The sequence below is a fragment of the Oncorhynchus tshawytscha genome, linkage group LG27 (genome assembly GCF_018296145.1).
Source record: "Oncorhynchus tshawytscha isolate Ot180627B linkage group LG27, Otsh_v2.0, whole genome shotgun sequence".
Classification (NCBI taxonomy): Eukaryota; Metazoa; Chordata; class Actinopteri; order Salmoniformes; family Salmonidae; genus Oncorhynchus; species Oncorhynchus tshawytscha.
In genome coordinates, this window is record NC_056455.1 from 9257917 (window position 1) to 9282220 (window position 24304).

At 44.6% G+C, this 24304-nt stretch overlaps 1 protein-coding gene across 1 annotated transcript in view; it reads right to left on the reverse strand.

Moving 5' to 3' along the window:
- Positions 1 to 1473: 1473 nt before the first annotated feature.
- cntnap1 (contactin associated protein 1) overlaps positions 1474 to 24304 on the reverse strand; it is a 34287-nt gene continuing 11456 nt past the window's right edge. The window contains exons 11-24 of the mRNA XM_024390180.2: positions 17199 to 17305; positions 16881 to 17003; positions 16066 to 16269; positions 15765 to 15921; positions 15537 to 15664; positions 15267 to 15440; positions 14685 to 14903; positions 14219 to 14458; positions 13798 to 14037; positions 12610 to 12737; positions 7580 to 7673; positions 6929 to 7159; positions 6750 to 6794; positions 1474 to 5794 (exon numbers count right to left, since the gene is read on the reverse strand). Of these exons, the coding sequence (XP_024245948.2) occupies positions 5592 to 5794; positions 6750 to 6794; positions 6929 to 7159; positions 7580 to 7673; positions 12610 to 12737; positions 13798 to 14037; positions 14219 to 14458; positions 14685 to 14903; positions 15267 to 15440; positions 15537 to 15664; positions 15765 to 15921; positions 16066 to 16269; positions 16881 to 17003; positions 17199 to 17305 (2293 nt within the window). The 3' untranslated portion in view covers positions 1474 to 5591. The remainder of the gene's footprint in view (positions 5795 to 6749; positions 6795 to 6928; positions 7160 to 7579; positions 7674 to 12609; positions 12738 to 13797; positions 14038 to 14218; positions 14459 to 14684; positions 14904 to 15266; positions 15441 to 15536; positions 15665 to 15764; positions 15922 to 16065; positions 16270 to 16880; positions 17004 to 17198; positions 17306 to 24304) is intronic.

Sequence of the window (24304 nt, forward strand, 5' to 3'; positions counted from 1 at the left end):
TGTTGGGGGCCTCCGGAAAAAAGCTTGTCCGGAGAAGACAAGGTGAGCACTACCATCAGTCCTTTGTCATGCCAACAGTAAAGCATCCTGAGACCATTCATGTGTGGGGTTCCTTCTCAGCCAAGGGAGTGGGCTCACACAATTTTGCCTAAGAACACAGCCATGAATAAAGAATGGTACCAACACATCCTCCGAGAGCAACTTTCCCAACCATCCAGGAACAGTTTGGTGACGAACAATGCCTTCTCCAGCATGATGGAGCCCCTTGCCATAAGGAAAAAGTGATAACTAAGTGGCTCGGGGAACAAAACATCAATATTTTGGGTACATGGCCAGGAAACTCCCCCAACCTTAATCCCATTGAGAACTTGTGGTCAATCCTCAAGAAGCGGGTGGACAAACAAAAACCCACAAATTCTGACAAACAATGCAACAATGGGCTGCCATCAGTCAGGATGTGGCCCAGTAGTTAATTGACAGCATGCCAGGGTGGATTGCAGAGGTCTTGAAAAAGAATGGTCAACACTGCAAATATTGACTCTTTGCATCAACTTCATGTAATTGTCAATAAAAGCCTTTGACACTTATGAAATGCTTGTAATTATACTTCAGTGTTCCATAGTAACATCTGACAAAGATTTCTAGACACTGAAGCAGGAAACCTTTTGGAAATTAATATTTGTGTCATTCTCAAAACTTTTGGCCACGACTGTACCCCTAGCCTCAGCCACAATCCCAACACTAACTTCTTGTCCACATCCTGGCTCAACACTACCCCTAGCCTCAGCCACAACCCTAACACTAACCCTAACTTCTTGTCCACATCCTGGCTCAACACTACCCCTAGCCTCAGCCACAACCCTAACACTAACCCTAACTTCTTGTCCACATCCTGGCTCAACACTACCCCAGCCTCAACCACAACCCTAACACTAACCCTAACTTCTTGTCCACATCCTGGCTCAACACTACCCCTAGCCTCAACTACAACCCTAACACTAACCCTAACTTCTTGTCCACATCCTGGCTCAACACTACCCCAGCCTCAGCCTCAGCCACAAACCCTAACACTAACCCTAACTTCTTGTCCACATCCTGGCTCAACACTACCCCTAGCCTCAGCCACAACCCTAACACTAACCCTAACTTCTTGTCCACATCCTGGCTCAACACTACCCCTAGCCTCAACTATACAACCCTAACACTAACCCTAACTTCTTGTCCACATCCTGGCTCAACACTACCCCTAGCCTCAACTACAACCCTAACACTAAACATGGAGTATTGTATTATATCCTACTTGACTCTTTGAATACCATGAGGTGTTGGAGCTTGGCTTCAGGTAACACCAACTTAATTTACCCACTGGTTTCATCTGAGGTGTTCCAATTTTCCCCATACCAACATGTATTTATTAGAACTGTTCACCAGACAGACACATTGTGCCTTTGTCAACAGGTAAAGGGAAAATACACCATTTTAATTTCCTTCAGGATTCTTTATTGAAGTGTCAGTTTGGTTTTGCTTTGATTAACATAGTTATGGTCATTTACAGTGAAATTATTACAAAACAAAACCAACATAACAGAAAGGGAGAGAACAAAAACTCCACGGTTTCAGTGTGGTCACAAACACAAAGTCCTGCAGTCGGTTACCACCTTCAGCAGGGTTTTACGAAACCTGAAACATCCGGTTTTCAGGGATACAGTATCTTCAACCTAGCTTCTTTTCCCCCTGAAAACCAGATGTGGGGACCCCGCTCAGGCATTTATTTTACACCTGCTACATTAGGTCATACAGTCACTAACTGTCTGGTGCCCCCTCTTGCAAGATTCTATAGGGTAGCGACCCACAGAGGGGTCTGGCCCTCTTAGACTCCCCTGCCTGCTCCTCCCTCTAGCCTGGCCCTAGCTCTGTCTCCTCCGCTGTAGGGACCAACACTAGTCTGTCATATGATGCTATGCATATGACCCTGCTTGTAGGACGGACAGAATCCTCGTCTCCTTCACCCTTGTGCTCGCTCCCTCAACCCCTTATTACATTTGAGTCTCCTTTACACAAAGAACCTTAGCTGCTCACTCGGTCGGTCACCCTATACAGTTGGCCAAGTTGATCGGCAGCTAAGTTGATATTCCACTCTTAGAAAAAAAAGGTGTTAGAACCATAAAGGGTTATTTGGCTGTCCCCATAGGAGAACACTTTGAAGAACCCTTTTTGGTTGCAGGTAGAACCCTTTTGGGGTTCTACATGGAACCAAAAAAGGTTCTCATACGGGGTCAGCTGAAGAACCCTTTTTTCTAAGAGTGTAAGGTAGGGAACTTGCTATAGACTGCCAATCAGCACAGCTCTAAGAGCTGATGGTGTCATACAGTGTAGTAAAGTTTGTGGTCATACGCAAATCCTTAAAAATACTGATATTTTGACCGGATGAAGATCCGGATCAGATCAAAACGTTGTCAATAAAGCAGTGAATTTGGGAGCATAAACAATGTTCTGGTCTTCCTGTTCTTTTCAGTGTAGTCACTGATTATCAAAATGCTGTAGAGCAACATCTGAGGAGGGAGGAGCCTGTCTGGACAGCACCCAATCACTATCTGCTCACCGTTCTGCTATTGGTGGACGACAACAAGTGAGTTGGATCATTCACATCATCAGTGCAGAGACTATCCTCATCATCAGTAGGGAGGGTTAGGTGACAAACAGAACTGTGAACACACAAACCAACACGTCTGCTGTACATTCAAGCACACACACTCCAGGGACCACGCATGGATGGACTAGCTAATGTGTAGCATCGCAGTGAGGCTAGGCAAGATGCACATGTACTGTAGTCCATTTCAAATAAACGCATCACAGCGTAGACATTTACATAATATATCAATAAGTCGACTAAAAGGCTTCAAAGCACATTTGACCCAGGTTGTTGACTGGTTTAATATGAACTCTGTAACAGGTGATTGTTCATCTCTGTACAAAAACAAATAATTCCTATTTCTCCAGAGGTGGAACATGTTACTACTCTAATTGCCCAACGCTAACATTTATACTATTGAAAATGGTACATTCTTACAAATATGTCTTGGGAAAAAGCCAGGCATTGCCAATTCTATCTTCTAATTGATTGTAATTGTAATGCTTTTTACCGTCTAGTCTTAACGGGTTGTCCTCTTTTAACAGGCTAAACCAAAGATGTTAATATATGTTCTATGATGTTTCTACTGAAACATCGGGAGGGTACTGTATTGTCCACATCCTGAACATGTGAGAAAGCTATGCTGAATAGTTTTCTGTTTAATGAGTGTACATACCACACAGAGAACACACAGAGAGGAGCAGGTCTTGGTGCAGAGCCTGTCCATATTACAGGGTCAAGATTAGGATTTACATTCAAACCTCTCAGCCTCATTTTCAACTGTTTCATACAAACCATAGGAATGAAAAAGTCGATAAACACCTTATTCATATATTCACGTATACATATTATGTCTAGGATCCTAACTGCTGCAAGTTGCTGCGAACGGAACAGACACCAAAAAATATATTTAGGTGATCTGAGCTGGAAGCGGCTGATTTTATTGCATTTCATTGCAAGGTGCGATCATCATGCTCTATATATTCATAGCTTATGATTTTCAAAATGCTCTTGTGATTTCTCTCTTTTTTTTCTATGATGTATTACTGCTTGAGCTTCAAAGGGCGCTGGGTGATGATGTCAGAGACCTAAGCTTTGGCTACCACGCCACACATTACATGGGTCCAATGACGTTTCACCTACTGGGAACATCTTCCCTGACCGTAACCTCACACACCGTCTAACCTGAAATCGTGACTTTCCAGACAGGGAAATATCATTGGACCTAAAGGAAAAGAAGCACCATAAGAAGCACCTACCCACTGGGCACAAACGTCAATTCAACGTCTATTCCACGTTGGTTCAACGTAATTTCATTGAAATAATGTGGAAACAACGTTGATTCAACCGGTGCCCAGTAAGTAAGAAGCAACAGCAGCGGGGGGGGCACAGCACAGTACTGTCCTACAGAGCAGTCAGATGCAAAAATAATCTAGTGTGGTGAGAAGAAGTACAAGACTGGCATTGACATTGTTGTGGTCCTCTATACAATATGCCAGTGTGTGTGTGTGTGTGTGTGTGAGTGTGTGTTTGCATGTCCAGATGTTCATGCGGAGCAGCTCTTTTCCTGAAAGACATTTGTAATGAGTCCTGACCAGGCTGGTCGACAGGGCTGCTGTTGGTAGGGGCCCCTCCAAGCCGGGGCCTCTGAATCTGAAATAGCACCCAGATTTTGGCTGCATTTAAAAAATATATATTTAAAAAATTAAGATTTTGGCTGCATGTTCACTCGCTACTGGAAGTCAAACAGAAAACGAAGCGCGGGGTGAGGATTAATAGCAATAAGGAGTCCTGTCCCTGGTTCAACATCACCATTCCCTTTTCTGCAGGGCACCAACGGTCAGTCTCACACCAACACGAATAGCACTACCGTTGGGGAAACGTCAAACTACCACGGCTTCTTAGCCCTACCCACCCATTTCATATGTTACTCTGAGGATTCTGAACAAGAATATTGGCGATCGTCTTATATTCCCGAGCCAAATGTCACATGTATTCCGTATGTTTTGTTGATCGTACATGACTGCTTCATTGATTGGTTGGGAATCGGGTTAGGAATCGCAGAGCATACTGTAATTGGCCAAGCTGCTATCTAATGAAACGAACCATTAATAAATGTTCCTCTTTTGTATAGGTATACACTTTCATAGGCTGCAATACAACAAATATATGTTTATATGCCTTCCATTATTCTTTAGATATGTCATCTCAAAGCTTAGAGCTCCATGCTTTTTATAGCTTCTTCAATTGGTGTTCAGCAGGAAAGACTGTTTGCAGATGCCAGATTGTGCTTGTTGTTGTTGTTGCTGCGGTTGTTGTTGCGGCACCGTTGCAGCATCTCTCTGTGGTGGATCCTGGCTCACTAGTCAAAGGATGGGACGAGTGGGATAGTTTGGATGTCTTTCTCAAAATGGCTGCAAGAGTGGATGGTCGGAAAGAGTTACACAGTAGATGGCATTGATCTATCAAGTGATCTCAATAACAGACCTACAAACCAGAAGAGGCTGCTGAATACGTGTTACTGCGTGTGAGGATATTAGTAAGATGTTAAAAGGTCACAATTCAACGTGACCTGAAATCTAATCCCCTCAGTTTATGTCTCAAACCCTGAATGAACTCATGGGGTTATTTCTGATCTCGTTTTGCTCTGTCGAGGCACTTCAGTTGGTCAACCCTTCAATGCAGTGTGAGCTTGGTCAGTCGTCACTCACGCAATACCGGCTTGATTTGATCTCCAAAGCCTGCAAAACGGTGAACCCGTCAGAAAAACAACACTATGTCGAACACCAGGCTTAAGATAACACATACCTGGGGAAAGGAAAACAAAACCGAAATGTAAATCAAAAAGTTAAAGGAATTATAAAACATAAACAGGTATTGTGGTTGTTGTAAGCCCCAAAACCTCCCCACTTCAATCCCTCCCACCCCCTCCTCCCTCCCGCCGTTCCCCAGCCTGAGGCTAGTCACTCCGAAAGTCTTCCTCTATCGCTGGATATCGCTTCTTCTCCAGGGTCCCTGTCAGGGGCCTGGAGCTGCTGCCTCCAGGGGACTCCAGGAAGTTCTTGGGCTCGTTGGTGTGGTAGCTGCCCTTGTAACGGTACAGATAGATGTAGATGCTGTACAGACCAATGAACAGCAATATCACGGCCGCCGCGACGACAACTAGAGGGAGAAACACACACAGTCGGGGTGTGGTTAAAAGAGCAAACAGCTGTAAATCCATTGTTCATCACGTTGGAATTGCCACTGTGAAAAGATATACCTGTATCTCAATGGACGATCCCTTTCAATCAATACCATTATGACTCAGTTGGTTTTCTGCCAAACTCACTTAACTCCCCTTTAGAGACCAGAGGTATCATTTCTTATACAGCCACATATTGTTATGAGGGAGCCATCCATCTCAAAGGATGCCCAATAACTGGAGGAGGTCGGCAAGGGGACAGCAGGACCGGGCCAGACATCAGAAGTCAAACTCAGATGTTCTGCGTTACCATAACAACCCTGTACAGATGTATCCAGTACATTAAGCTGAAGCATATATCTCTGATGAATAGTGGAGGGAGGGGCAGCTCTAAATATAGTTGATCCGGTGAGGATCTCAGACAGGGATAGAGTGCAGACTACAGACTCTCTGAGCTGCTGTCTAATCCTGGGCTTCCTTCGCCTCTCATATTCAGCAGACACAAGAAAATATCCTTCCACATTCCAGCATTTGTTCTGGTACATGTCACATTTTTTGCTTTTAGCGTGAGGACGGAAAGCCTATTCTGGAATCTGATAGTTTCAGAGGATTTAGGATTAGAGGATTTTAGGAAAATAAAAATGAGAATTTCAACTACTGCCGATCTGTGTCAGTAGGGGAGAGAGAGAGTGAGCAAAAGAAAAAGAGAGCGAGAGAGAGAGCGGGAGAGAGACAGAGAGAGGTTGCAAGAGAAAGAGAGAGAGTGAAAGGGAGAGAGTGAGAGGAGGCTTAATCTGAATCTTGAGGTAAACTAAGGTCAGGACTCACAGATGGCAGACGACAGATGAACACTAGATTTCACAAAAATCATCAAAGTATAGTTTCATGAGAAATGATTCACATTATTGTGACTCGTAAGCAGTAAAGACTTACCTGTCAACCAAAACAGGCCTAGGTCATCGTGGATATAGATGTATTCTGAAATGAAAAAATACATCAAATATGTTATTATGGGAAACTTATACTATCATCACTAGGTCATGATTGCTGATGGGATATGTAGTCCCGTGTAAAGTAGATCTACTGAAGGCTTCTGGGATATGTCGTCTCACCTATAGAAGTGAACCAGTGGTCTGCCTCCCAGGGAACATATCCATGGACAGGAGGGAAGGCCCCACAGTTAGACTCGGAGACGAAGCCCTGCACGGTGACCGGCGGTTCCGTCTCGTTCGGCCGGAAGAGGGTCTTAAGAGGGGCGTAGATGTTGTACCTCACCCCAGATATACAGCCCACCAGACCAGGACTGTTATGCCTCTGGATCTCATAGTCAATGTCACCCACCTCTGAGGGGGTTAGAGAGAGGGACAGAGAAGTTACAATGTGCACATCCACCGCAACTAATTCCCAAACTTACAGTGGGACAACTGATACCTTACTTCCATGGGTAACAGTTTATTTGGATAGTCCATCTGTAGATGCTCTACAGACTATCAGTAACATTTCAACTAACCCTAGTTCTAACCCTAACCCTTATCCTAACCCTAACCTTAACTCTTACCCTAACCATTATTCTAACCCTAACTGTAACCATAACCTTAGCAAGCACTTGTTTATCAACAGATAGTTTGTTGATAGTATGGCCACCTGTAGAGCACCTACAGATGGAATATCCGGACTATCCAAATAAAGTGTGAACAAATCAATTCCCAAGAGGAAAGCAGAAATGTTTCAGCTGTGGGGGGGGGGGTTAAATGTAATCTTACCCATCACTCTCCCCAGGAAGATGTTCTTGGGTGAGTCAAACCTGCCGTCCTCCACTAGGGTGATCTTCTCCACTATCGGCTCCATGTAGTCCACCTAGGAGTTACACACATCAACACAAATACATTGATATTCACACACAAGCATAAACATGTCAACATGAACATATAAGTCAGACTGAAAATACACAAACCAAGCAATGTGGTACTAAACAATCCTGATTTGTGATTGACTTTTAAACTGTGGTGAAGGAGGTAGGCAGTGTTAACAGGTGTAGACATGGAAGAGATCCATCAACCACTCCTGGGCTACAATCACCTATCCGGACCCGTTTTACTGCCGATGCGGAGCGCCACCGGGCCTTCATGACTGGACTACCGACGTTATCTGCACGAGGGAGTTATCCAACTGGCTCCTCCGTCGCGACGTTACCTGAATGCCCATCTGCGGCCCGCTAATCGTTAGCTGTCTTATCGGCTGCTATCTGAAAAGGTCCATCGGACAATTTTTCTTGGGTCACTACAACTAGATCTCTTTTGCCAATTGGATTGATCCCCTCTACCACACGGAACCCCACTAATCTACTAACGGAAACGCACGACGTGGCTAAAAACAGAACACCGACCTACGCTAGCTTGCTACCGATGGCCCGGCTAGCTGTCTGAATCGCCGTTACTCCAACAAACCTTACTACTAACTGGACCCTCGACTATGATCACTCGACTAAGCATGCCTCTCCTTAATGTCAATATGCCTTGTCCATTGCTGTTCTGGTTAGTGTTTATTGGCTTATTTCACTGTAGAGCCTCTAGTCCTGCTCACTATACATTATCCAACCTATTAGTTCCACCACCCACACATGCGATGACATCTCCTTGTTTCAATGATGTTTCTAGAGACAATATCTCTCTCATCATCACTCAATACCTAGGTTTACCTCCACTGTATTCACATCTTACCATACCTTTGTCTGTACATTATACCTTGAAGCTATTTTATCGCCACCAGAAACCTCCTTTTACTCTCTGTTCCGGATGTTCTAAACGACCAATTCTCATAGCTTTTAGCCGTACCCTTATCCTACTCCTCCTCTGTTCCTCTGGTGATATAGAGGTGAATCCAGGCCCTGCAGTGCCTAGCTCCACTCCTATTCCCGAGGCGCTCTCTTTTGATGACTTCTGTAACCGTAATAGCCTTGGTTTCATGCATGTTAACATTAGAAGCCTCCTCCCTAAGCTTGTTTTATTCACTGCTTTAGCACACTCTGCCAACCCGGATGTTCTAGTCGTGTCTGAATCCTAGCTTAGGAAGACCACCAAAAATTCTGAAATCTCCATTCCGAACTACAACATTTTCAGACAAGATAGAACGGCCAAAGAGGGCGGTGTTGCAATCTACTGCAGAGATAGCCTGCAGAGTTCTGTCCTACTATCCAGGTGTACCCAAACAATTTGAACTTCTACTTTTAAAAATCCCCCTCTCTAAAGACAAGTCTCTCACTGTTGCCACCTGCTATAGACCACCCTCTGCCCCCAGCTGTGCTCTGGACACCATATGTGAACTGATTGCCCCCCATCTATCTTCAGAGCTCGTGCTGCTAAGCAACCTAAACTGGAACATGCATATAACACCCCAGCCATCCTACAATCTAAGCTTGATGCCCTCAATTTCACACAAATTATTAATGAACCTACCAGGTACCACCCCAAAGCCGTAAACACGGGCACCCTCATAGATATCATCCTAACCAACTTGCCCTCTAAATACACCTCTGCTGTTTTCAACCAAGATCTCAGCGATCACTGCCTCATTGCCTGCATCCGTAATGGGTCAGCGGTCAAACGACCTCCACTCATCACTGTCAAGCGCTCCTTGAAACACTTCAGCGAGCAGGCCTTTAAAAAAAATTTTTTTAAATAATTTTACCCCTTTTTCTCCCCAATTTCGTGGTATCCAATTGTTGTCTACTATCTTGTCTCATCGCTACAACTCCCGTACGGGCTCGGGAGAGACGAAGGTTGAAAGTCATGCGTCCTCCGATACACAACCCAACCAAGCCGCACTGCTTCCTAACACAGCGCGCATCCAACCCGGAAGCCAGCTGCACCAATGTGTTGGAGGAAACACCGTGCACCTGGCAACCTTGGTTAGCGCGCACTGCGCCCGGCCCGCCACAGAAGTCGCTGGTGCACAATGAAACAAGGACATCCCTACCGACCAAGCCCTCCCTAACCCAGACGACGCTAGGACAATTGTGCGTCGCCCCACGGACCTCCCAGTCGCGGCCGGTTACGACAGAGCCTGGGCGCGAACCCAGGGACTCTGATGGCACAGCTGGCGCTGCAGTACAGCGCCCTTAACCACTGTGCCGCCAGGGAGGCCCCTGCAGGCCTTTCTAATCGACCTGGCCGGGATATCCTGGAAGAACATTGACCTCATCCCGTCAGTAGAGGATGCCTGGTTATTTTTTTTAAATGCCATTCTCACCATCTTAAATTAGCATGCCCCATTCAAGAAATGTAGAACCAGGAACAGGTACAGCCCCTGGTTCTCTCCAGACCTGAATGCCCTTAACCAACACAAAAACATCCTATGGCGTTCTGCATTATTATCAAACAGCCCCCGTAATATGCAACTTTTCAGGGAAGTTAGAAACTAATACACACAGGCAGTTAGAAAAGCCAAGGCTAGCTTTTTCAAGCAAAAATTTGCTTCCTGCAACAAAAACTCCAAAAAGTTCTGGGACACTGTAAAGTCCTTGGAGAATGAGAACACCTCCCCCCAGCTGCCCACTGCACTGAGGATAGGAAGAACCACTGTCACTACCGATAAATCCACTATAATTGAGAATTTCAATAAGCATTTTTCTATGGCTGGCCATGCTTTCCACCTGGCTACCCCTACCCCGGTCAACAGCACTGCACCCCCCACAGCAACTCGCCCAAGCCTTCCCCATTTCTCCTTCTCCCAAATCCAGTCAGCTGATGTTCTGAAAGAGCTGCAAAATCTGGACCCCTTCAAATCAGCCGGGCTAGACAATCTTGACCCTTTCTTTCTAAAATTATCTGCCAAAATTATTGCAACCCCTATTACTAGCCTGTTCAACCTCTCTTCCATGTCGTCTGAGATTCCCAAAGTTTGGAAAGCAGCTGCGGTCATCCCCCCTCTTCAAAGGGGGGGTCACTCTTGACCCAAACTGCTACAGACCTATATCTATCCTACCCTGCCTTTCTAAGGTCTTCGAAAGCCAAGTGAACAAACAGATTACCGACCATTTCGAATCCCACCATACCTTCTCCGGTATGCAATCTGGTTTCAGAGCTGGTCATGGGTGCACCTCAGCCACGCTCAAGGTCCTAAACGATATCTTAACCGCCATCGATAAGAAACAATACTGTGCAGCCGTATTCATTGACCTGGCCAAGGCTTTCGACTCTGTCAATCACCACATCCTCATCGGCAGACTCGATAGCCTTGGTTTCTCAAATGATTGCCTCACCTGGTTCACCAACTATTTCTCTGATAGAGTTCAGTATGTCAAATCGGAGGGCCTGTTGTCCGGTCTCTAATGGGGGTGCCACAGGGTTCAATTCTTGAATCTACTCTCTTCTCTGTATACATCAATGATGTCGCTCTTGCTGCTGGTGAGTCTCCGATCCACCTCTACGCAGACGACACCATTCTGTATACTTCTAGCCCTTCTTTGGACTCTGTGTTAACAACCCTCCAGACAAGCTTCAATGCCATACAACTCTCCTTCCGTGGCCTCCAATTGCTCTTAAATACAAGTAAAACTAAATGCATGCTCTTCAACCGATCGCTGCCTGCACCTGCCCGCCCGTCCAACATCACTACTCTGGACGGTTCTGTCTTAGAATATGTGGACAACTACAAATACCTAGGTGTCTGGTTAGACTGTAAACTCTCCTTCTAGACTCACATCAAACATCTCCAATCCAAAGTTAAATCTAGAATTGGCTTCCTATTTCGCAACAAAGCCTCCTTCACTCATGCTGCCAAAAATACCCTTGTAAAACTGACCATCCTACCGATCCTCGACTTTGGCGACGTCATTTACAAAATAGCCTCCAATACCCTACTCAATAAATTGGATGCAGTCTATCACAGTGCCATCCGTTTTGTCACCAAAGCCCCATATACTACCCACCACTGCGACCTGTACGCTCTCGTTGGCTGGCCCTCGCTTCATACTCGTCGCCAAACCCACTGGCTCCAGGTCATCTACAAGACCCTGCTAGGTAAAGTCCCTCCTTATCTCACCTCGCTGGTCACCATAACAGCACCCACCTGTAGCACGTGCTCCAGCAGGTATATCTCTCTGGTCACCCCTAAAACCAATTCTTACTTTGGCCGCCTCGCCTTCCAGTTCTCTGCTGCCAATGACTGGAATGAACTGCAAAAATCTCTGAAACTGGGAAACACTTATCCCCCTCACTAGCTTTAAGCACCAGCTGTCAGAGCAGCTCACAGATTACTGCACCTGTATATAGCCCATCTATAATTTAGCCCAAACAACTACCTCTCCCCCTACTGTATTTATTTATTTTGCTCCTTTGCACCCCCATTATTTCTATCTCTACTTTGCACATTCTTCCACTGTAAATCTACCATTCCAGTGTTGATTTTTTATTTTATTTTTATTTTTTACCTGCTATATTGTATTTACTTCGCCACCATGGCCTTTTTTTTTGCCTTTACCTCCCTTATCTCACCTCATTTGCTCACATTGTATATAGACTCATTTTTCTACTGTATTATTGACTGTATGTTTGTTTTACTCCATGTATAACTCTGTGTTGTTGTACATGTCGAACTGCTTTATCTTGGCCAGGTCGCAATTGTAAATGAGAACTTGTTCTCAACTAGCCTACCTGGTTAAATAAAGGTGAAACTATATATTAAATAATATATAAACATATATATATATATATATATATAAAGCTATATATATATATAGCTTTTTTTTTATATATATAATATTTAAAGACATTGGGGTGAAGCATCAGCGCACCTGTGTCCTGATGGTCCTGTTGTGTCTGGTTATGTTGACGTAGTGGGGGTATCCATCTGCCAGATTCCTGAAGGACAACTGGTACTTGTGGGTAATCAACCCCAACCTATACCTCATGTCTAAGGTTCCTGTGGAGGGATGGGGCAACAATACACTCCACAGTTCATATCGTAAGGCATTACAACATTATATTTCCATTAACTATTGAGGAGTATGGCTTGTGGCTGCTTCACGTGATGCATCGTCGTCTCTACCTTCCTGACCTTTGTGCTGTTGTCTGTGCCCAATAATGTTTGTACCATGTTTTGTGCTGGTACCATGTTGTGCTGCTGCCATGTTGCGTTGCTACCATGTTGTTGTCATGTTGTGTTGCTACCATGCCATGTTGTCATGTTGCTGCCATGTTGTTGTCATGTTGTGTTGCTACCATGCTGTGTTGTCATGTGTTGCTACCATGCTGTGTTGTCATGTGTTGCTACCATGCTGTGTTGTCATGTGTTGCTGCCTTGCTGTGTTGTCATGTTGTGTTGCTACCATGCTGTGTTGTCATGTGTTGCTGCCTTGCTGTGTTGTCATGTTGTGTTGCTACCATGCTGTGTTGTCATGTGTTGCTGCCATGTTGTGTTGTTGTATGAGAGGTCTCTCTTTATGTAGTGGTGTGTTGTCTCTTGTCGTGATGTGTGTTTTGTCCCCCCCAATTTTTTTATTTAAAAAAATCCCAGCCCCTGCCCCCGAAGGAGGACTTTTGCCTTTTGGTAGGCCGTCATTGTAAATAAGAATTTGTTCTTAACTGACTTGCCTAGTTAAAGAAAGAATTCATTTAAAAGATTGTAAAGTACAGTGATATATTTTGTCCAAGTCCTATCTTGCTTTGTGTTTCCACTCAAATAAATGGGATGACTAAAGAACATACCACAGGAGGTTGGTAGCACCTTAAATGGGGAGGACAGGCTCGTGGTAATGGCTGCAGTGGAATCAGTGGAATGCCATTCCATTTGCAAACTTCCAGCCATTATTATGAGCCATCCTCCCCTCAGCAGCCTCCTGTGGAACATACAGTAATCCAACTTCAATCAGTGACAGTAACATTTTCATTCAAAAGCCAGTTCAACCGAACACTCTCTGCCTTGAATCTTAACCATAATCACCCATAATGTTAAAGCGCTCCTCCCTGCCAAGCGTTCCTACCATCTTTCTTCAGGATGACAGCCATGTAGTCCTGGACGAAAGAGCTGATGTAGAGCAGTACAGCCGGGGTCTGGAAGGTACTGAAGCTGAACTCTATCTCATCACTGGTGTCGTTGTAGCCCAGGCTGAAGTTGTGGTAGTGGGGGTCCAGCCAGTTAGCCCACCACTCCTCATTGGTCGTAGGCTTCTTTCTGATGTTGTAGCGCAACCACGATCCTATCTCAAAGTAGGCCCCGATGTCTAATGGGGTACAAACAGGATCAAGTTGAGCCAAATGCCTATTTCTATTATGAAACTTTGTTCTTATCGCCAAAACTGTCAAAATAAATCAAGGTTTCTGTAACCCAGTATGCTTAAGGCCATCGTAGTGATTCTGGGGCTCCATGAATAACCGAGGTAACCCAACCTGTGTAGAGCTCACCTTTGTGGCAGTAGAATCCGTCGAAGGCAGTGTTGCCGCAGTCACAGGTGTAGGCTGCGTAGCCCTCGATACACTGGGCGGCGTTTCGACACGGTATGGTCGCGTTCAGACACTGGCCCGTACAGTTCCGCCGTATACCCTGTTCTTCATTCGCTTTGCCTTCCAAGTTAAGGGTTACACCGTTCATTCGTAACCCTCGGAGACAGCCCAGGAATGGCCACAGCGTGCGATTGGCTGCGCCTGGATATATTGGGACACCGTCAGTAAATCATCACATTGCAAAGTAGAGCATTTTGGATTAATAGGAATAAATGTTTGTTATAAGAACAAAAAAAAAGTATGTTTCCCATGTGCTGTAGTGCTGTTGACACTCATAGGAGTGGACTACATCAACCAATGGGAGAAGTCCAAAATCCTTGTCGACCTCCACCCCGCCCTCCCCAGCCCCAGCGGCCAGGTGACATACCCACGAGGAGAGGGTGGGTGAACTCCATGGTGACAAAGGTCTGGCCAGGGAAGCGTCTCACAGCCCATGGCTGGTAGTCCACCTTGATCCTGGCCAACTTCACGTTGAGCTCTGCCTGGACAAAGTGCCACTCATTGTCGTTTAGAGGCACTGGCGAGCGTAGCGTCACGTTGAGGATGCCGTCTCCCACCATGAATATGAAGACCAGGTTCTGGGTGGCTGGGAGAAGGATGAAGAAGAGACAAAACAGAATGAGGGATGAAATATTTTATAGAAATAAATACCGGAAAATATTGATAATATCATTTGTAAACCTTTTCATTCATCAAGTTATTGTAAGTTCCATTGCAAAAAAAACATTTTGAAAATTGTAATTCGGGAATTATGTTTCCTGCCTTTATCCCATGTGGCTCAGTCGGTAGGGCATGGTACTTACCATGCCAAAGGTTGTGGGTTTGATTCCCGCTGGGGCCACCCATATGTAAATTGTATACACGCATGACTGTAAGTCGCTTTGGAGAAAAGCCTCTTTTAAATAGTGTATATTATATGATTCACACTAGGTAATCTGTGGTAATTTACTGTTGAGCTCAATGCGTATGAAGTTACGGAGCCAGTCATCTGAGTTCTCCAAGAAGACTCCGTGGGGGCGGTAGGTTTTAAAGTGGAAGGAGATGTCGACAGTGCTGCCTGGCCTGAAGGTGGGGAACTCGATGTAGGTGGGCTTGGTGAAAGATATGGTATTCCAGATGCTCCCTGTGAGGACAACAAGGCCATGAGATCCAAACCAGAACCATGATAAACAATCATTTGACAAATTATATACCGCAGAATGGTTTTACTACAACTCACTGTCGCCATGGCAACGTAGGGGCCCGAGGCTGATGTGGGCCTTTGACCCCGTCCTGTTGGTGTCTCCCACCACCACCTTCCTCACTGGGAGGTGGTCCTTCCACATCAGATAGCCCTTGTCTGAGTACCTGCACAACAGGTTCCATTTGTACAGTAATGTATATCAATCTATGGAAACACTTTTCTAAAAGTTATAGAAGAGAGTCTTTCAAATCCTTTCTCTCTCACCATTGGCGGTAGTCAGCGTCACAGTTACAGTGAAACCTGGCATCAGTGCAGGTCTGGTTGATAGCACAGCCACACTTCCCACTCTCAGGGAAAGCCCCGCCCCAGTACTCGTGACTCTCGTTATTTCGACCAATCCAGAAACTGTAAGGTCTCCCATCTGAATGACATGACAATAGAGCAAAGGAATGTGATTATTATGATTGAATCATTGAAATGTTTGATGATATAGATACAAATAGGTACAGATTCAGGTGCTTTCAATAGCTACCACTGCCCATAGAGCCTAACCAGTCCTACTCACTGGGCGTGTTGAGGATGCGTGACTTGTAGCAGGAGTAGTCGATCCACTGTTCACAGTACATGGAGGTGTTGGCCAGTGCTGTGACATCGTCCCAGGAGGCATTCCAGTAGTTGACGTCTCCTATGTAAGGACGGTCCACCGTGCTACCGGTCACCTTGATGCCGTCGATACGGTCATGCATCACTATCGTCCATGCCTTGTCGGCTTTGTCAACAGACAAGGAAGGGGTTGAAATTAAAGGGTAAAAATGTATGATTGTGTAAGTGAGAAAGAGAGAGAAAACTAGCGAGAGACAACGTGAGAGAAAGCACATCGACTACTGAGGAATCTGTTTCCAGAGATCTGATATTATCACAGACAGCTCTAACGCAGTAGACCCTGACGAATCTAAGGGATTTACATGGAACCTACAGTCATAGGTTTTGGTTAATTGGATAGGATTGGATGGAGAATACTCTGTCCCCACAACCAATTACTGATCTGGCCCCAAACTGGTTCTCCATTGTCCTTGTTGGAGTTCATTATTCCATGATCAACATCCAACAGATGGCCCTGCTGTCTCCTCTGCTGCGGCTGCCTTTTCATTCCTCATGGAACACACAGTCAACATTCACCTCAACCTGAACACAGTTTAATATCAGGGTCTCTGCCTCAACATGTTCAATAACAGTCCATTTCTGAAAGGTACTGTGAGCACTGACTACCGTTATGTTCGATATGCACCACGGAGTCATGTTGGTCAGATGGTATAATATAACTGTATGCTAGTACATTTTGTGAATGTAGAAAATACATTTGAAAAGCCAGTTACTCACATTTCATCGTGCAGTACACCTCGAATGGTTTCAAGGGTCCGCTCAGGTCCGGGTCTATGGTATAATTCCCTGACCAGGATTTACCAGTAAGTCTGTAGGCCTCACACGACTCTTTGTAGACCGCTGTTGGGGAAGAGAGAAGCAGAAGTCGTATCTTAACTTACACCAGCAAGGTTTTAAGGATGACATGGGTCTGTCTCACACTGCCGCAGTATATAGGCCTCAACAAACTGGTTGTTACACTGGTGAGGTTACGACAACATGCTGTCTGTCATTAGTACTCGCAAACAACATTAGGCTCTCTCAGGAAATACTCACACATATGGCACACCTCCCCTTTGTAGCCTGTGTTCTCACACAGACATATGAAGTCATCCCAGGACTGGATGCATCTGCCCTCGTGTTCACAGGGGTTTGGAGTACATCTAGAGAGCACACCATGCAGGAGTGTGGGTAAAAGTCAAATGGGGCATGTACAGCGCATTCGGAAAGTATTCAGACCCCTTGACTTTTTCCACATTTTGGTACGTTACAGCCTTGTTTTCCCTCAATAATCTACACACAATACCGCATAATGACAAAGTGAAAATCATTTTTTAAAACATTTTTGCAAATGTATTGCAAATAATAAACAGAAATACCTTATTTACATAAGTATTCAGACCCTTTGCTATGAGACTCAAAATTAAGCTCTGGTGCATCCTGTTTCCATTGATCATCCTTAAGATGTTTCTACAGCTTGATTGGTAAATTCACTTGTGGTAAATTCAATTGATTGGACATGATTTGGAAAGGCACACACCTGCCTATATAAGATCCAACAGTTAACAGTGCATGTCAAAGCAAAAACCAAGCCATGAGGTCAAAGGAATTGTCCGTAGAGCTCCGAGACAGGATTGTGTTGAAGTACAGATATATTTCTGCAGCATTGAAGGTCCCCAAGAACACAGTGGCCACCATCATTCTTAAATGGAAGAAGCTTGGAACCACCAAGACTTCCTAGAGCTAGCCGCCCGGCCAAACTGAGCAATTGGGGGAGAAGGGCCGTGGTCAGGGAGATGACCAGGAATCTGATGGTCACTCTGTCACAGCTCCAGAGTTCCTCTGTGGAGATGAGAGAACCTTCCAGAAGAACAACCATCTCCTCAACACACCAACAATCAGGCCTTTATGGTAGAGTTGCCAGACGGAAGCCACTCCTCAGTAAAAGGCACATGACAGCCCGCTAGGAGTTTGCGAAAAGGCACCTAAAGGACTGTCAGACCATTAGAAACAAGATTCTCTGGTCTGATGAAACCAAGATTGAACTTTTTGGCCTGAATGCCAAATGTCACATCTGGAGGAAACCTGGCACCATCCCTATGGTGAAGCATGGTGGTGGCAGCATCATGCTGTGGGGATGTGCAGCGATGCTCCCATTCCAACATGACAGAGCGTGAGAGGATCTGCAGAGAAGAATGGGAGAAACTCCCCAAATACAGGTGTGCCAAGCTTGTAACGTCATACCCAAGAAGACTCAAGGCTGTAATCGTTGCCAAAGGTGCTTCAACAAAGTTGGGTCTTAATACTTATGGAAATGGGATATTTCATTTTAATTTATTTTATGCAAAATATTCCAAAAACCTGTTTTTGCTTCATCATTATGGGGTATTGTGTGTAGATTGATGAGGAGGAAAAATTATTTAATACATGTTTTGAATAAGTCTGTAATACAACAAAATGTGGAAAAGGTCAAGGGGTCTGAATACTTTCTGAATGCTCTGTACACAAAACATCTCTTTCCATGACATAGACTGACAAGGTGAATCCATGTGAAAGCTATGATCCCTTATTGATGTCACCTGTTAAATCCACTTCAACCAGGATTTTTAAGTCTTGAGACAATTGAGATATATGGATTGTGTGTGCCATTCAGAGGTTGAATGGGAAAGACAAAATATTTAATTGCCTTTGAACAGGGTATGGTAGTAGGTGCCAGGCGCACCGGTATGTATCAAGAACTGAAAAGCTGTTGGGTTTTTCACAGTTTCCTGTGTGTTTCCCGTCTCCCCTAATCTGCATCGGATGCACTCATAAATGCATTGCTACTGACAGAATGTTTCAGAAATACTGTATCAAGTTATGATGCTGTGTGCATTTCATAAAATGTTCGCAGTCAAACAACCAATAATACTGCACAACTCCAAAATTGAACTCTGGTGTGTTGACCACCTTAGTTCGGATAGTTTGGACTGGTGTCCCTTAGTACGGATAGTTTGAACTGGTGTCCCTTAGTTCGGATAGTTTGAACTGGTGTCCCTTAGTTCGAATAGTTTGAACTGGTGTCCCTTAGTTCGGATAGTTTGAACTGGTGTCCCTTAGTTCGGATAGTTTGAACTGGTGTCCCCTAGTTCGGATAGTTTGAACTGGTGTCCCTTAGTTCGGATAGTTTGAACTGGTGTCCCTTAGTTCAGATAGTTTGAACTGGTTTCCTTAGTTCGGATAGTTTGGACTGGTTTCCTTAGTTCGGATAGTTTGGACTGGTGTCCCTTAGTTCGGATAGTTTGGACAGGTTCCCTTAGTTCGGATAGTTTGGACAGGTTTCCTTAGTTCGGATAGTTTGGACTGGTGTCCCTTAGTTCGGATAGTTTGGACTGGTTTCCTTAGTTCGGATAGTTTGGACTGGTGTCCCTTAGTTCGGATAGTTTGGACTGGTTTCCTTAGTTCAGATAGTTTGGACTGGTGTCCCTTAGTTCGGATAGTTTGGACTGGTGTCCCTTAGTTCGGATAGTTTGGACTGGTTTCCTTAGTTCAGATAGTTTGGACTGGTGTCCCTTAGTTCGGAGAGTTTGGACTGGTTTCCTTAGTTCAGATAGTTTGGACTGGTGTCCCTTAGTTCAGATAGTTTGGACTGGTTTCCTTAGTTCAGATAGTTTGGACTGGTGTCCCTTAGTTCGGATAGTTTGGACTGGTGTCCCTTAGTTCGGATAGTTTGGACTGGTTTCCTTAGTTCGGATAGTTTGGACTGGTGTCCCTTAGTTCAGATAGTTTGGACTGGTGTCCCTTAGTTCGGATAGTTTGGACTGGTTTCCTTAGTTCAGATAGTTTGGACTGGTGTCCCTTAGTTCAGATAGTTTGGACTGGTTTCCTTAGTTCGGATAGTTTGCATTTGTGTGAATACTCTATCCTCACAGGGGCGCACACTAAACAATGCACCGTGGTTTGCTCAAAAAGGCTAGTCTCGGTCCGATTAAATTTGTACCATGGTGTGGTTCTTGAAGTTGAGAACGCAGTACCGACCAAACAGCGAAAAAAACAGTCGGGCAGTATTATCGGTTGTTTGACTGCGAGCATTTGATGAAAAGCACACAGCATCATAACTTGAGATATTTGAAACATTCTGTGAATACCAGAGCATTTTTCGAGAGCATTCGATGCAGATTAGGGGAGACGGGGGCTATAACGGGGATATACAGTAGGATACTGAACATAGGCTATTCACGTTGTAGTTAGAGCGGTTATTGCGCTGTTTCCTCCCGCATGTTGTTGGATGACCAAAGCAAAAAAGAATATGAAGATTGAGGCACACAAGTGATGCTTGATGACAATCATAGATGGATTTAACGTGAGCATTTTTGTCCAGTAAATAAATGGCTTACATGGACACGTGGTTTTGGTTAGGAATTTTTGTTTGTTTGATATTTGGAAATGTGAAACCAAGCGAACCAAATGGGGAAAAAATGCAACGTTACAAATAATCAAACTCTGATTCGAACTATAGCTCAAAAAATACTCTGAAACACCAGGAAACCGGGAAGACTCTGAACCACCAAGGTTGACTGTGCCACAGACATAGTCATGCTGATGCCCTCGTGAAACAGAGCAGGCACCGAGAAAGTATCATAAATCACAAAGCAGATGAATATGTAACATACTGACGTAAGCATGTGACAAGAATACATACTAGTACACAATGCGTTTTGAACACAATGGTCTTTGCACATGATTTTGGAGAGAAAATGGCCCTCTTCCCAAATCTTTTTCATATACAAGGAGGGGAGAAGTGGAGGAGGAGAAAGGATTCATTGTAGAAAACTGTGGACTGAAGTTTAGCGTTATGCGACATCACATTGACATTTTTCTAAAATGTTGATCTCGCAAACGTTTTGCAGTGAGAGAGGTTGCATGTGGCGCGGCCGTCAAAAAAACGTTATATCATATACCTAGGATATCATAACAAGGATCCTACTCTGGTGTAAATAATCCTCCCTGTCCAGGCAAATGCATTCAACTGAGCATAGCCCCTGTCATCTCCTGGAGGTGTCTGAGTGTTATAAGTCTCATGTCTGCCATGGGGGCTGAGATGAGAGGCCTTCTCAGAATGATTCATCTCTATAGCAATGAGCCTTGACTCTGTCTGTCACAATGGTCCATCAGGAATCAGGATGGAACATTCCAACACTATCTCTGCACTCTACTGATATTACAAGGCTGAGTATAGCGTTTAGAATTCATCCAATCAGATTACCCATGGATTCAACATGGATACTGTATGTAACCTTTGCCCTTGTGCTACTACCGTCTAGCCCAGGCCTGGGCAAAGAACAGCCCGGGGGCCGTATGCAGCCCACGACCTGATTCAATACGGCCCGCGGAAACATGCTCAGATAACATAAAGAATTTGCGATAGTAAAGTTTTGAAAAACGTATTTGTTATTCAAATTAAAAGCCCAATGAATACTTTGTGTAATGATTTAACTTCTACCGCTTGTGGGACATTTATTTCGAAGGCAGGTATAAATAACAACTGCCAGAGGACAGACAGTGACTGACACACATGTCACAGTTATAAATAGTAGCAAGCTAGAAATTGAGCAAAGAAAATTCTTTTTTCAAAGATTTCAAAGAAAAGGTAAGTAGACAATGAATGTAGGGTGTTCCAGCAAGAGTGGACATCGAAATATTTCTTATTGAGATATCAGGGAAAACGGTGTGCTTAGTGTGCAAAGAGAGCATAGCTGTCTTGAAAGACTACAACTTGTCCCGACACTTCCAGACGAAGCATGCAGAGAAATATAGGAATATGTCTTCTGAGCAGAGGGCAAGTGCATCGAAAGAGTTGCTTTCTCAGTTGCAAAAGCATCAAGGACTTTTCACAAAACTGCATTCATCAAATGACAGAATTGGGAGAGCTAGCTATGTACTGTCCCACAAAATTGCTAAACATAGCAAGCCATTCGCTGAGGGCAAATTCATTCAAGAATGTTTAATTGACTCTGCAGCAATACTTTGCCCCGACAAGAAAGAGCCGTTTGAAAATGTTTCCCTGTCAAGACAAACAGTGACACGGCGTGTTGAGGACATCGCAGAGAATATGAAAAACAGTTGAAAGACAAGGTAAAGGATTTCACATATTTCCCCTTGGCCCTGGATAAGAGCAGTGATGCATGTGACACGACGCTGTTGTTGATATTCTTACCAGGCTTAAGCCCAGACTTTGAAATTACAGATGAGCTTGCTTCAGTGCAGTCAACGAAGAGCACAACCACAAGGAAAGATTTATTGGAGGAAGTTAATACTGTAAGGGTGGGGAAAAGCTGGAACTGAGTTTTGAAAAGTTATCCAGTGTGACCACTGATGGGTGCCCAAACTTGACAGGGGAAAAAAAACGTTGGCCTTTTGAAAAGGATACAAAATCAAGTAGCTGAGCTGAACCCAGATCAGAAAATGATTGCATTATTCATCGGGAGGTGCTCTGTAAATGTGTTCTGAAAATAAGCTATGTTGTGGATACAGTCACTAAAGTGGTAAACTTCATAAGAGCAAAATCTTTAAACCCCAGGCAGTTGGTCGCACTGTTGGAAGAGACAGAGTCAGGTCATGCAGATCTCCCCTACCACACAAACGTGAGATGGCTGAGTTTGGGGAAGGTGTTTGAAAGGGTGTGGAACCTGAAGTCAGAGATTGCTGAGTTTTTGCAAATGAAAGGATAACATGTGGATTTCCCTCAACTGCAAGATAAAGAATGAATGGCTGATTTTGCCTTCACCGTGAACATCATGGCCCTCATGAATGAACTGAATTCTAAACTACAAGGGAAGGGCCTTTTTTCACATCAGATGTGAAATTTACAGCCTATAAGGGCACAAGGCGAGACCCAGATGCAGACACGGGAGGCAGATGGTTTGAGTCTTTGATATGTATTACATCCAAAAGGGGTAGGCAAGAGAATAGTCTTGGACAGGAAAAAGGTCAAAACCAGTTCAGAGTCCAGGAGGTACAGTGTGGCAGGCAGGCTCAAGGTCAGGTGGGTACAGAGTCCAGGAAACAGGCAAGGGTGAAAACCAGGAGGACCAGTAAAAGAGAATAAAAGGAAGGCGCACGGGAAACCCACACCAGTTGACTTCCACATACAAGATGAACTGGCACAGAGAGACAGGAAACACAGGGATAAATACACCAGGGATAACAAGCGACACCTGGAGGGGGTGGAGACAATCACAAAGACAGGTGAACCTGATCAGGGTGTGACACAGCCTTGTCAAAGCCTTCAAGGGAAGATTACTCCTCCTGACCCGCCAAGTAGAAGACAACAATCTCATCCACCTTCCGACACTACTAGTCTGTTCCCTACCAGATGACCTTCTGACACTACTAGTCTGTTCCCTATCAGATGACCTTCTGACACTACTAGTCTGTTCCCTATCAGATGACCTTCTGACACTACTAGTCTGTTCCCTACCAGATGACCTTCTGACACTACTAGTCTGTTCCCTATCAGATGACCTTCTGACACTACTAGTCTGTTCCCTATCAGATGACCAGCGGGAGAAGTATACATCTCTGCTACATGCTTTAAACTGTGAGTTTCAAAGTTTTGGAAAATGACGTGGTTGGTTTCCTCTCCTTTCACCTTCAACGTGGATAACGCTCCCACTGACCTGCAACTTGAGCTTATCGATCTTCAGTCTGATGCAGTGATTGGAGAACTATTCAAAACAATGTCACTGACAAGGTTCTATGCATCTCTTGATGAACAAAACTTTCCAAAGTTTAGGAGTCATGCTGAGAAGATGTTTGTACTGTTTGGGTCAACCTATGCATGTGAACAGACATTTTCAGTGATGAAATATAACAAGTCAAGGCACAGCTCATCTCTTACTGACTCTCACCTCTCAGCAATCATGCACATAGCGACATCAGAAACTATACCTGACTTCACTGCTCTAGTCGACGCCCATCAGACTTCACTCCTCACACTGATTTGAGTAGTTCAAATGTAATGTTGAGCTCTCTGTCTTGTGTTTTTGTGCATAACCGTTAAAGAGTTCTGTCTGTGGTGCTGAATGCACAGTGTGCTTTTCCCTCCGTGTAGGTCATTGCCTGTTTTAATGAAGAAAATAGCTACCAAAAGGAGAACATGGATGTGATTTACTTCTGTGCAT